The sequence below is a fragment of the Telopea speciosissima genome, chromosome 2, assembly GCF_018873765.1.
Source record: "Telopea speciosissima isolate NSW1024214 ecotype Mountain lineage chromosome 2, Tspe_v1, whole genome shotgun sequence".
In the NCBI taxonomy this organism is placed as follows: domain Eukaryota; kingdom Viridiplantae; phylum Streptophyta; class Magnoliopsida; order Proteales; family Proteaceae; genus Telopea; species Telopea speciosissima.
In genome coordinates this window covers 24,321,399-24,335,261 of record NC_057917.1, presented here as the reverse complement: position 1 = coordinate 24,335,261, position 13,863 = coordinate 24,321,399, and the positions used below count along the sequence as shown (strand labels likewise).

The window sequence follows — 13,863 nt, the reverse complement described above, 5'->3', positions numbered from 1 at the left end:
GTTTGCTAGCTCGATGGGTTCTCTATCATTGGTGTCCATTCCTTTACGTATGTGTCTCATCCTTAATCTCATATTGTAATGCACATATACTAGCTGCTCCAGTCGTTTGTGACCCAATCTCCTCTTCGAGTGGATCAATGAGAATATACTCTAGCTGCGCTCGCATATGAACAAGTTTGTGCGAGCATTCTTAATACTATCTTCCTTAGGTTGGGTGAACTTGTACCATAAAGCACCCACCAGTCCGCTGCATTACAAATATAGAATATTAGGAATATGTATATCTTAAAGGGATATATTATAATTCATAAATATAATGCCATGCCACCTACCAGGGTCTGACTTTTGTCTACCCTCTACTGTAGCTTTTTGACTGGAACTTGCTGTAGCCTCTCTGAAGTATTGGATCTGTTTTCATTTCAAATTTCAAACATTGTTGGAGGCATTAGTATTTACTATTTAGTAATTACATTCCTTTACTTACTACCAAAGTACCAAGTGCCATACTCTCACCTCATCATTGCACTTAGCCTGTGTCGATGTATTGGGCTCCAACTTCTCAATAACATTTTGAACTGCCTCTAGCAATTCTGTGTTTAGCCCAAGATCGTGTAAGTACAGATACTTTGGATTCAGATAGTGTGCTGGTAAAGTGGAAACCACAAATATAACTTGTTAGTGACTTAATGCTTTTGAGTTTTGAATATGTAAATTGAAAAACTAATGTAAAGTGTAAAGTATGTTGAAGTGTTGAACTCACTAGCTTTATGCAATGGATGACTCATGTGCTTCTCCCATCGATCATCGATGATGTTAGTGTATGCCCTTGCACTTCGGGGTAGCGCAGCTCTGACCATTTCCTTCATCTTCTGAAGGGCAGCATAAATGTGGGGCAAGGTAGGCTTCTTCTTTGTATCAACCATCCTTAGTACTGCCACCACTGGCTCTAATATGGCAAACAACTTTATTCAAGTCACGTCAGAATAAGTCACTTGTGCTGCCCTCCTTCTTCTGAATTAGATCCTTGCCAACCAAACCATTGTTCACTTGCAAACATAGACCTCAGACCTACCACCTTCTTTTGAAAGCTCTTCAATGCAATGTAATTGGTGGCAAATCGAGTGACACCAGGCCTCACTAAATCGCTATTGCATCTTTCCCTCAACATGGCTAAAGCATAACCATGGTTATATATAAATGTGTTCACTTGTCTTGCCCTCTTGACCACACTTGTCTCCTAACCACCGTGACAACTATGCTGTGCCACCAGCCAAATGCTGCTTTAACAGGATAAATATGCCTTTTTATCTTAACTTTGCTTCCAAATCTGTCCCTCCTCAATAAATAGTATTGGAATATGGGTATTTGGGTATTACGTGTGACATGGTTCGATCCATGATATAAGATCGACCCATGGGGTGTTATTTCTATTTTAGTTATTTTCCCTTTCCTAGTTCTATTCTAACTCTATTTAACTAGTTAGAATTAGAGTTATATTTGGGCTGTGACACTGTTCACGAGAACAGTGTCGTGAACAGTGTTTCCCTTTGTAATCTCTTTTATTGTTATTATTATAAATAGAGAGCTTGACTGATCTCATTGATTAATCAAGCCATTCACTAATTTCTACATGGCATCAGAGCCTAAACTCGATATCTGAGAAATTAATTCTGCTCTCCTCCATCGTCTCCCTCCACAATTGATCTCTCCTAGATCAACTAACCCATTACCGTAAAACCCTAAATCAACCGAGACCCTCCTTCTCTCTTCCCTTCTCTCGTTTCCATTATTTCATGGGGGCAGTACTTTGAGGTGATCTAAATATGATCTAGTACTTGCCCTAGAGTTTACCTCATTTACTTTATCCTATTTTATGATCTCCATGCACAGTGAGATCCATGTTTGAAGACTGAAGCACTGCAGATTTTTTTAGAAGACCTGCAGATTTATTTTTCTCGAAGATTGAAGACCTGCAGATTTATTTCTCTCGAAGACCTGCAGTATTTTTTTCTCCATGTTTGAAGACTGAAGCACTGCAGAATTTTATTTAGAAGACCTGCAGATGTTTTAAGACTCGAAAATTTTTTTCTCGAGACCTGCAGATTTTTTTCTCGAGACCTGCAGAATTTTTTTCGAGACCTGCAAATCCATATTGTGCGAAGATCTGCAGACTCCTTTCCTCCTTTTTTTGAAGACCTGCAGCTGTTTTAAAACACCTGCAGCAGTTTTTTATTGAAGACCTGCAGCAGCTTTTTTGTTGAAGCTCTGCAGATTTTTTTTTGCAGGAGTGCAGTATTTTTTTTTGAAGCCTTGCAGATTTTATTTTGTATACAGATCTGCAGCTTCTCTTTGTTTGACAACACTGTAGTTGTTTCTTTATACAACCTGCAGAGTTTATTTTGAAGAACTGCTGCCTATTGCAGAACATTCTGCAAATTCCTGCACTTCTCGATTACTGACATTCTATCAGTATGCCTGATTCAGCTGCATCCACTGCTACCACCAACACTGGCCAATCTTCTACACAAGGGACCCATCATGATTATCCCTCTTTTCCAATCAGCCCGATAAAGCTCGATGGCACTAATTATTTACTTTGGTCTACACAAATGTTTCTTTCCATTGATTCAAGGGGCTATAAGGGATATATATATGGTACCACTGTCAAACCAAGTGAAGCTGGTACATTACAAGACAAGTGGAGTTCCAGCAACTCTCTTGTTATGGCTTTTCTTCTCGGTGCAATGACTCCATCCATTGCCCGTGGCTATACACTACTTGATTCAGCCGCAAAAATTTGGAAAGCTGCTAACGGTACCTATTCCCAGGTAGGGAATGATGCACAAGTTTATGATATTCAACGAAAACTCCATGCAACCAAACAGGGTGAACTTACTTTATCTGAATACTACTGTGAACTCCGTAGCCTGTGGCAAGAGCATGACTATTATGATAACTTTCAGCTTGATTGTCCTTCTGATATTACCAAATTTCAGCTTAGGGAGGATAAATTCAAAGTATACACTTTCTTGACTGGCCTTAATGTGGAATATGATCAACTTCGGTCTCAAGTTCTGAGTCGTTCACCTTTTCCCACTTTGGAGCAAGCCTACTCTATGATACAATTGGAAGATACTCGTCGTTCCACCATGTTACCAACTACACAGCCAGAGAGATCTGCTTTAATTTCTTCTAGAGGTGGCTCTTCTAGTACTAGTACACGTTCCTCGTCTGAGAAGGAACCTCTTAAATGTACTCATTGTGGAAAGGAACGACATATTGTGGATTTTTGCTGGAAGTTACATGGTCGACCATCTGACTCTTCTGATGGTCGTAATGGTGGTCGTGGTCGTGGTCGAGGCCGTGGCCGTGGTCGTGGTCGCACACAGGCCCATCTTTCTGAAGCTATTGAAACAGCCCCTACTACCACACTTTCTGCAGAGGAACTTGTTGCCTTTCGTCGCATGATGACTACCTTCGCCTCTTCATCTGCACCTGCCTCTACCTCGACTGTGGTTCCCTCTTTTGAATCGAACGTTGTTTTCTCCAAACCAGGTATTTCTTTTGCTGGTCATTGTGCTTCGGCATTATCTCATCCTTGGATAATCGATTCCGGAGCCAGTGACCACATGACTGGTCAATCCAATTTATTTTTTCGTTATTCTCCCTGTTCAGGCAAAGATAAAATTAAAATAGCCGATGGTTCTCTTTCCTTTGTCTCAGGGAAGGGAGCCATCCATTGTTCTCCTTTTTTATCTTTGTCCTCTGTTTTACATGTTCCTAAGTTAACTTCTAATTTGCTTTCTATCAGTAGTTTGACATCTGATCTCAATTGCAAAGTTATTTTTTATCCTTCACATTGTGTCTTTCAGGACTTGGGGACAGGGAGAACGATTGGAACTGGTAAAATGCGTGGTGGTCTCTACTTGCTTGACGATGCTCTTATCTCTCATGCTGTTACTATGTCTGGCCAGGCTCTTACTGCTACTTCCGCTGAACATCATTTATCTGAATTGCACCGATGGCATCGTCGACTGGGCCATCCACCTTTAGGAACCTTAGCTAAGATTTTTCCTGTTTTATTTCAGCATTGTAACCCTCACTCTTTATTATGTGAGGCTTGTGTTTTTGCAAAACAAACTCGTTCTGTTTATTCTAGTTCAAATAAAAGATGTTCTAAGCCTTTTTCTATGATTCATTCTGATGTCTGGGGTCCCTCATGTACCTCTTCTATTTCTGGCTTTAAGTGGTTTGTCACCTTTATTGATTGCCACACACGCACCACTTGGGTTTACTTAATGCGACACAAGAGTGAAGTTTTTTCCTGTTTCAAAGTCTTTTATAGCATGGTTCAAACTCAGTTTCAAGCTACCATTCAAACTCTCAGGAGTGACAATGGTCGTGAATATTTAGATGGAGCCTTTCAATTATTTCTTGCTACTCAGGGTATTATTCATCAAACCAGTTGCGTTGACACTCCACCCCAAAATGGAGTGGCTGAACGCAAAAATAGACATCTTCTTGATGTAGCTCGCTCTATTATGTTTGAAATGCATGTTCCTTCTCATTTCTGGGGGGAGGCTGTTTTAACAGCTGCTTATCTTATCAATAGGATGCCCTCTCGGGTACTTGACTATAAATCTCCTCTTGATCTTTTGAAGGGGTCTTCTTCTTATATTATTCCTCCCAAAATTTTTGGGTGTGTTTGTTTTGTTTGAAACCACTATGCTCATGGCAAACTTGATCCTCGCGGTCTCCGCTGTATTTTCATTGGTTATTCTCCCACCCAAAAGGGGTATAAATGTTATCATCCTACATCTCGTCGTGTTTTTGTTTCCATGGATGTCGTTTTTCATGAGGCCGTGGCTTTCTTTCCATCTTCGGCACCTCTTCAGGGGGAGTCCATTCCTACTCTAGAAGAAGTGCCGATTCCCATTCCTCCTCTACATGAACCTATTGATGACTATCATGTACCTTTAGATAATGATGTTCAAGGGGAGCAGCAGGTACAGCCAGTGAAAGATTTCACACAGCAGTATTATCGAAAGAAAAAAGGGCAATAACAGCCCACCACTGCAACATTACCAGACCAAGAGTTGTCCTCTGACCTAGGATTGAATGACACCTCCTCTGGTAATATTTCTAATCCTTTAGATGCTGCTACTTCTCCTATTACTTCTGATCCATCACTTGATGTACCCATTGCTCTTAGAAAGGGAAAAAGGTCTTGTACGCAACATCCAATATCACAGGTTGTTTCGTATGAATCTTTATCCCCATCATTTCATGCTTTTGTTTCCTCTTTATCCTCTGTTTCCATACTACAGACTTGGCAGGAGGCATTTGCAGATACTAGGTGGCAGGAGGCCATGATCGAAGAAATGCTAGCTCTAAAGAAGAGTGGTACATGGGATCTTGTCACACTTCCACCACAAAAGAAGACTGCTGGCTGCAAGTGGGTCTTTGTAATTAAACAAAAAGCTGATGGAACTGTTGATCGTTTTAAAGCAAGGTTGGTTGCTCGCGGATTTACTCAGACATATGGGATAGATTATTTGGAGACTTTTGCACCTGTTGCCAAAATGAACACTATCAGGGTAATTCTCTCTTGTGCTGTGAACTTAGGATGGAGTCTACAGCAGCTTGATGTTAAAAATGCCTTCCTCCATAGTGAATTAGAGGAAAAGGTATATATGGATGTCCCTCCTGGGTTCTCATCTGCTGCAACTCATGGCAAGGTTTGTAAACTTAAGCGTACGTTGTATGGTCTGAAACAATCACCACGTGCATGGTTTGGTTGTTTTCAGGCAGCGATGTTGACATTTGGTTATAAACAAAGCAATGCAGATCACACTTTATTTATCAAGACATCGGGCAGCATTATTACTCTCCTCCTAGTATATGTCGATGATATAATTGTAACTGGAAATAACCCTGCTGAAATTTCCAAGTTGAAGAATTATTTGGCCAAGGAATTTGAGATTAAGGATCTAGGCATACTTCGCTATTTTCTAGGGATTGAAGTGGCCCATTCTTCTCAAGGGCTGTTCTTATCTCAACGCAAGTATACTCTAGATCTTCTTTCTGAAACTGGCATGTTAGGCTGTTCTCCTGTGGATACTCCCATTGAGGCAAATGCTCGTTTCCGAGACACTGATGGTGAACCAGTGGACAAAGGGAGATATCAGAGGCTAGTTGGGCGACTAATTTATTTATCTCACACTAGGCTTGATATTGCCTATGCTGTGAGTCTTATCAGTCAATTTATGCATGATCCCCAGTCTAATCATTTGGAAGTAGTATTCAGGATTTTGAGATACTTGAAGTCGGCTCCTGGTAAAGGAGTATTATTCTCTCGTCATGATCATCTACAGATTGAGGCCTACACTGACTCAGATTGGGCTGGTTCCCATGATTGAAAATCCACCACAGGTTACTGTACATTTGTGGGTGGAAATTGTGTTACATGGCGCAGCAAGAAGCAAACAGTGGTGGCCCGTTCTAGTGCAGAGGCTGAATTTAGAGCTATGGCTCTTGGTATTTGTGAACTATTGTGGCTCAAGACTTTGTTACAAGATTTGAGTATGCCTATTACTTTGCCTATGCGACTCTACTGCGACAGTAAATCAGCAATAAGCATTGCCCATAATCCAGTGCAGCATGATAGGACGAAACATATTGAAATTGATCGTCATTTTATCAAGGAGAATCTAGATAATGGGACGGTTTGTGTTCCTTATGTGCAATCTGGGGAATAGTTGGCTGATGTGTTCACCAAAGGCTTAAGTGGAAAAGTTTTTCAACCTCTAGTGTGCAAGTTGGGCATGACTGATATCTACGCACCAACCTGAGGGGGAGTGTTGGAATATGGGTATTTGGGTATTACGTGTGACATGGGTCGATCCATGATATAAGATCGACCCATGGGGTATTATTTTTATTTTAGTTATTTTCCCTTTCCTAGTTCTATTCTAACTATATTTAACTAGTTAGAATTAGAGTTATATTTGGGCTGTGACACTGTTTACGAGAACAGTGTCGTGAACAGTGTTTCCCTTTGTAATCTCTTTTATTATTATTATTATAAATAGAGAGCTTGACTGATCTCATTGATCAATCAAGCCATTCACTAATTTCTACAAATAGTAATTCCCTTCATGTCTCATTGCTTCTTTATTTACCAATAGTCCTTTAAACTTCTGTTCTGAGATTCCTTGGTTTGAATGAAACTCTTATAAATCTTAGAATTCAGCCATTGTATTTTATTCTCAATTATTAAAACTACACTCGCTCAGAATCATGTGCACACCTGATCTTCTGTTCTGCTGTTATTAAACTTCTATCAAATCTGGTTTAATTACCTGTCTGCCATTCTGGTTTATTGGGGGAGTCTGAAACAGTCTTTAGGAGACTTGAAACCTCATCACTTATATAACAATTATACGATATAAATAAGTTTAAAATACTTAAAATGAAAAACTGCACACCCCAGTACTGATTTTTTTTTCCCAAGGTTTGCAGTTCAGACACCTTGCATCTGTCTTTGATTCTGATGTCCATAACTGCACTTTACAACCATTTAAGAGGAAGAAAAACTTCTTCATTAAACACATTGGCTTCTAAAGTATGGGAGCTTGTATATCTCTCATAGTTATTTCTCATGAAAATGAAAATAAGTTGTAGTCACTTGGAAGATTATTAGCGTTTGTAGAACATTTGTGCAGTAAATCTTGTTTAAACAAAGTTTTGACTGCATTGGATTTTCAGATGATAAGATTCAATCACATTCCGTATTTTAATTCTCCGTCTTCTATTTGAATTTTTCAAGAGCTGGTTTGTTTGGCTACAGTGATACAGTTATGGTTGTCTGCTTCACTGATTGGCTTGCCTCAGTTTCGTTTATACTTCACACTCTCTGTTCAAAATTTTTTTGTGTGAAACTTCTTGGTGTCGGTATGTTGCGATTTCAATTTGTGCTTATGATGCTTTGGATGAGTTAGATATGAAAAAATCTGACTGTGTTTCTGCAGAAATGCTGCAGACCCTCCCGTGCTACAGATAGCTTTTCAATATACTGTTGTTGTGCCACCAGAGGACCTTGCAAGGTTTGAAATGATTTCTCCTAATAGGTATGATCCAATCAAATAACAGTTTGGTCTAATTTTCATTCATGACCTCATGGACTTGTTTTCCTGTTGTTTTTCGTTTTTTCTTATAATTATGGAATGATTATATCATCTAAATATTTGTAATAAAACAGAAGCATAAATAAAATAATTTCTCTTTTTCATCAACGAAAGATAGTAAGATCCTTGGCAGGGGTTGATCAACTATCACCTGGTGTGTTCATGATGGCTAACCTTCACTTCTGCATCATCATTCTAGGAATATTTTGAAGTTACAGAAATGTCCGACTTATATGGATGCCATTAAAAATATACCTTCCGTTTGGGATCCTTTGTATCTATTACAGAAGTTTAATCGATAAACTTTTAGATGGCTCAAACATTTTTGGATAAATCATGACAGTTTTTAGCGAGACATGCAATGCAACTATGATACCTCTGTTTCAGACTCTGCAATTTATAGATGCTAAGCTTAGTTGCAGCGTCTGGGAAACCAAGGTGGTTTATTTAGGAAAGTATTAAAAAAACTGTTTGAGAAATTAGTTTTGTCAGGAAATGATTATGAGAAAAATTGGAAAATTATATGGAACTAAGTTTTTATTAGGAGAAATATATGAGAGAGATAGAGAGTGGGAGAGCATTAATTTTTCCATGTGAAAAACAGGGAAAGGGGGATAACAACTATTGAAGTTTCTGTTATTTTGCTTAAAGAATTGCGAATGATATTAGACCAGTCAGGTTTGATTTGACTGGTTTATCTATGTTAACGTAGAGGGAAAAAGGAAAAAGAACTCTTGAAGTGTTGGCCATTTTCTGTAAAACAACTTAACTCAACTCAGCCTTATCCCAACTAAATGGGGTCGGTTACATGGATCATTTTTCTCCAATCAGCTGTATTCATAGCTATACTTGTTAGCCCTATGCTATGCATATTTTTCCTCACCACTTCTCCAGAGTCATTTTAGGCCTACCCCTCTCTCTCTTAGCTCCTTCTGTCTAAATCAAATTACCCCTCCTCCGTACTAGAGTATTCAACAGGCCTCTGTTCCACATGTCCATTCAACCTTAAGCAACTTTCTTTGTTTCACAGCTACGTAAATTAGCTCTAATTTGTTCATTTGTTATTTTGTCTTTTCTAGTTTTACCACTCATCTATCTTGACCATGGTTCTAAATCTCGGTTTCTTGCGAAACCGAGATGAGATGATTTGCTACTTTAAAAAATCCCCTGACTCGACAAGTTTCGACCAATATGTTGGTAATTTTGCAAGTTTCGACACTTATGCCTATCGAAACTTGGTTCGAAACCAGGACAAACACTTATTTATGCCTAATATCATTTAAGATATTATTCACAAATAAGCAAATGCCCCCTATATGAATCCAATAATAATAGTTGAAAAATCAAATTCTAAAAGGATAAAAAGTCAACTCCCTAGTTCAAGAACAAAAATTGGATTTTTGACGGTAGGTGCAATTTTCAACTTTTAAATGCTAGTGGTTTTCTCAAGTCTAAAAATTCCATAAATCTTAATATGGTAAAACATTTCTTAAAATCAAAAGTGTGGTAAAATATTTATTTGTTTTGATATTTTAAAAAACATTTTCATTCAGAGCGATTTTGACAGCATTCACGCACACCAAATTAAGTTTGACTGGTACATAACTCCTTCAATATAAATCAGATTTAAGCAATCTTGGATTTGAAATTTGATATTTAACTATTTTTATTGGATTCAAATAGGGGGTATTTGCTTATTTATGAATAATACTTAAGTAAATGAAATCATTTACTTAAATAATATTTTGCATGAGTAAGTGTCGACCTTGATAACTACGATTTTTAGTACACTAGTAAACTTGGGTCATTAACCGTAAATACCATTTTGAGTGTTTTTTTTGTGAAAATAGTTCATGCATTGTGTTTAGAAAGTAAAAAATAGGCTGTATACAAAAACCAGAGCAAAAAAAAGCATTTTTGGGCCTCGAAACCACCAACTCTAGTTGGATAGAAAAAAATCCCTAGTTTTGACCATATCTCGGTTTCTGGCTGGTCAAAAACCAATGTCGAAACAGAGTTTTAGAACCTTGATCTCGACATCCTCTTTTCAGCTATGTCATTTTTTCATTGCCCCACCCATACATCATTGCTAGTCATATAACTGTCTAAATAAATTTCACTTTTGAGTTTTAAAGTAATGCGCCCCTTCACTTGATCCACCCTATTCCAATTCTTTGTGCAACATCATCCTCTATTTCTCCTTTATTTATGGTTGAACGTAGGTAGCTAAAATTTTCACTTTGCTGTGTCTCCCTATCATCAATTTTCACCTCCCCACTCAGTCATATTGTAACTACAGTTACACATCAGACACTCTGCTTCTATTCTAATTATCTTAAAACCTTTTGATTCCAAGGTTGATCCCTATGATTCCAATGTTGTTCTCCATAATTCTAATTTTGCATTTTTTCTTGCTTTTGTTTCATCCACCAAAAGAGTATCACCAGCCAAACAAATATGGATTTAGAGCTGATCCTTGATGTAATCCATTTGTAACTGGGAACTCACTACCTTGCTCCCTACATTTCTTACACTAGTCACTAGACCATTATACATATCTTAAACAATGTCCATATATTTACTGAAACACTTTTCTTCTATAGCATTTGCCAAATTAATTCTCTAGGGACTCTATCATCAGCTTTTTCGATGTCAATAGAAGATCATATAGAAATCTTTGTTATATTCTCTAAATCTTTCCATTAGTCTCCTAAGCAAATGAATAGCTTCCACTGTTAATCTTCCTGGCCCAAATTGGTTATCCAAAATATTAATTTCTTGTCTTAGCCTCTTGGGTGGCTTTCATTTACTTTCTCCCATAATCATAGAATGGCTCATATGGTTTATTCCTCTATATTTATTTCAAAAAGTTAGTAAAATAAAGTTGACCAACTTTGGTGCTCTCTAAAGGAACATTGTGACTGGTGTTTGAAGATTCACATAGCAGTTTACTTTTATTTCCCGAGAACTTTCAGTGTCTGACTGCTCGTTTTTCATTTCTCACTTACAATATTTCTTCCCATTCTTTTATGACAATCTACTAAAACATTTTAGCCTTATCTTGGATCTGTCAAATGGTTGATTTATAGCTACTTCTAATCAACTGCTTCTTCGGCCTTCTGCCAAACACTGTAAGCATGTAATAAGGCTGCCAAAGCTGCCCCACATGCCCGGAAACCTCTGTAACATGCCCAAACACTGTCCGTGTTGAATCTGGCCTGTCTGCACTGTCCAGTCACTGTCTGTTACTGCCAGAGCTGCCACAGCAACTGTGAATCATCTGAACACCTCTGTGATGTCACCAAACATCATAAAACACTACCACACACGTCTGGAAGCATTTGTAACTCTGTCAACTTGACTGTACTGTCACTAACTACCAAGTCACTGTCTATGACTGTACATCAGTGTACACATCTATACTGACATAGGTATACATCTGATTGTCCCTTGCCACACTACACTAACACTGTCATATAACATCTGACTGCTATTGCCATGTCATCACATTGTCACTGCTAATTGCATGTTGACACTGTACTAGTCTGACACATGTCATCTCACTGACAAACTGCATGCACTATAGTCTTTACTGCATCATTACATGTGCACTGCCACTGTGCTCTGTACTTTGCATCAATCTGCTACTGTACTCTGTACATGTGTCTACCTCAATTTACCACAGTATTGCCAATGTCAGATATGTCCACCACATATGTACATTGTGCCACATCACACATGCTATCTAACTGTCACTGAATTTGTGTGTCTGTCAAACTGTATTAACTGTGTTGACAACAATGACAACACCAACTGTTAGTTGCCCAACCAGTTGCCCAACAGTCTCCCCTTTGGAATTGTTGGCAATATAAACATGCAAATGCAATTCCATATTGTTCTTGTTTTCTGCAACACACTAACATAGAACTTATCGCTACACAACTGTGTGTCTTCTGCGTAAAACACTTTCCAACATATGTCTCTCTCTGCATATGTATATCTCCTCCTATTGACAACAAATCCAAAGGGTGCACATAGACCTCCCCCTGAGTTCATATAGGAGTAGGATGTGACAATCCATAAACTCCCTCTAAACATATGCCATTAGAGGAACGGACTCTACTATGGTTGTGCCTATACACATCTTTTGAATCCCATAGAGATAAGAAAAAGTTCCTCCACACAAGTACTCACTACACATCTCATTTCCCCTTTTTGACTACCATAGAGCTATAGACTCACCCATATGAGTGCCCACCGCATCTTTCCTATCGTATGGTGAAAGATGTATCTATACTCTATTTTTCCTGCATGTGGTATCTCTCCACTTTGGAAACAGTACCAAAGGAGACTTGTTGACTCTACCTAAGTTCAACTGGGTGCAAAAGATCAACAGTAAGCATTGGTCCCCCTATCACATACATCTCAATGTTGGGATGAAGTACCCATACCCACCTTGGGTAGTAACAGGGTACTGGGAAGTGGGAAATGCTATAGCTACTCCACACACCTCAGTGTGTTTATCTCTCAACATTCTCTGACCAACTGACTTAGCCTTCTGTCTGAGCCTCTGTTGTGACTGCTTTTCAGTTGTCTTCTTCTCTTTTCTGGCCTCAACCTTCTTCTTTTTTCTGTCTCTGATGTTGCTTCTTGCTTTGCCTCTGACCAAGCTTACCCACTGTAGACTTCACTATTGCCATACCAACTAATGTATCTTTTTTTCCTGAAATCTTTCTGTGCTATCAATGAACTGACATCTCTTACCGTTTTTCCTGTTTCTTTCCAGACTCTGTTCACTGTTGCCTTGGTCTTCTGTTGTTGCACTTTCTCATTCTGTTTCTCTTGTGCCTTGGGGGTTGCCTGCACAAGGAAAGAAATTTGCTCAACATTTGAACTCCCCTTCTGTACCCAAACCCTCTTCTTGGTTGTTTGGGATTTCAGATTATACTGTTTATCTATCTTCTTGGGAGCTCTTTTGAACTACTTTTGTCTCTGAAACTGAACAGTTGGAAATTTGGTTCTGCAATTTCTATCCAGGTATCCAAGCTTTTGACATCTGTAACATACAACAGTCTTGTTAAATCCAGGAGATCTGTGATCTCTTCCTGTGACCCTCCTCTGTCTCACACCATGTTTGCAGTCTGACATCTTGTGCCCATAAGCACCACAACTGTAACACTAACCAAGAAAGTGAGATGTAAACCTGGTTGTGGATCTATGCCATAGTGTAGGAGTCTGCCATTTCTGCCTCTGGTGTAAATTTCTCCCAAGTCCATAATTGTTGGCTTTCCTGTTGTATCTAGATCTTTCATATATCTGAGCCTGAGGTTGTCTGACTTTTCTTCTTTGCTTCTTGGGTGGTGAAGTGTGGGGTGTCCCATCTGAAGTGTTGTCATCCTTTTGTGGTCATTCAACTGTGCATGCAATAGACTTATATCCTCCTGTGACTGTGCCAGTTGTGTGTGCATGGTTATGATTTTTTTCTCTTCAAGTTCATGATGATCACATGACATTGTACATGATTAGACCTCTGAGCTCTCAATGCTACACGCTTTTCTTCAAGTTCACAGTAGTTTTCATTGTTCTGCATAATTTGACCTTCGAGTGCTTCCACTATAACCTTGAGTTCTTTGATTTTAGATTTCAACTTCAAGATGACTTCATTCTACTGCAAGTT

The 13,863-nt window shown here is 38.7% G+C and overlaps 1 protein-coding gene across 1 annotated transcript in view; it reads left to right on the top strand.

Annotated features, from left to right (window-relative positions):
- The window catches only part of LOC122651875 (protein transport protein SEC24-1), a 77,614-nt gene that overhangs the window by 33,446 nt on the left and 30,305 nt on the right, over window positions 1–13,863 (top strand). The window contains exon 10 of the mRNA XM_043845437.1: window positions 8,031–8,129. Within this exon, the coding sequence (XP_043701372.1) occupies window positions 8,031–8,129 (99 nt within the window). The remainder of the gene's footprint in view (window positions 1–8,030; window positions 8,130–13,863) is intronic.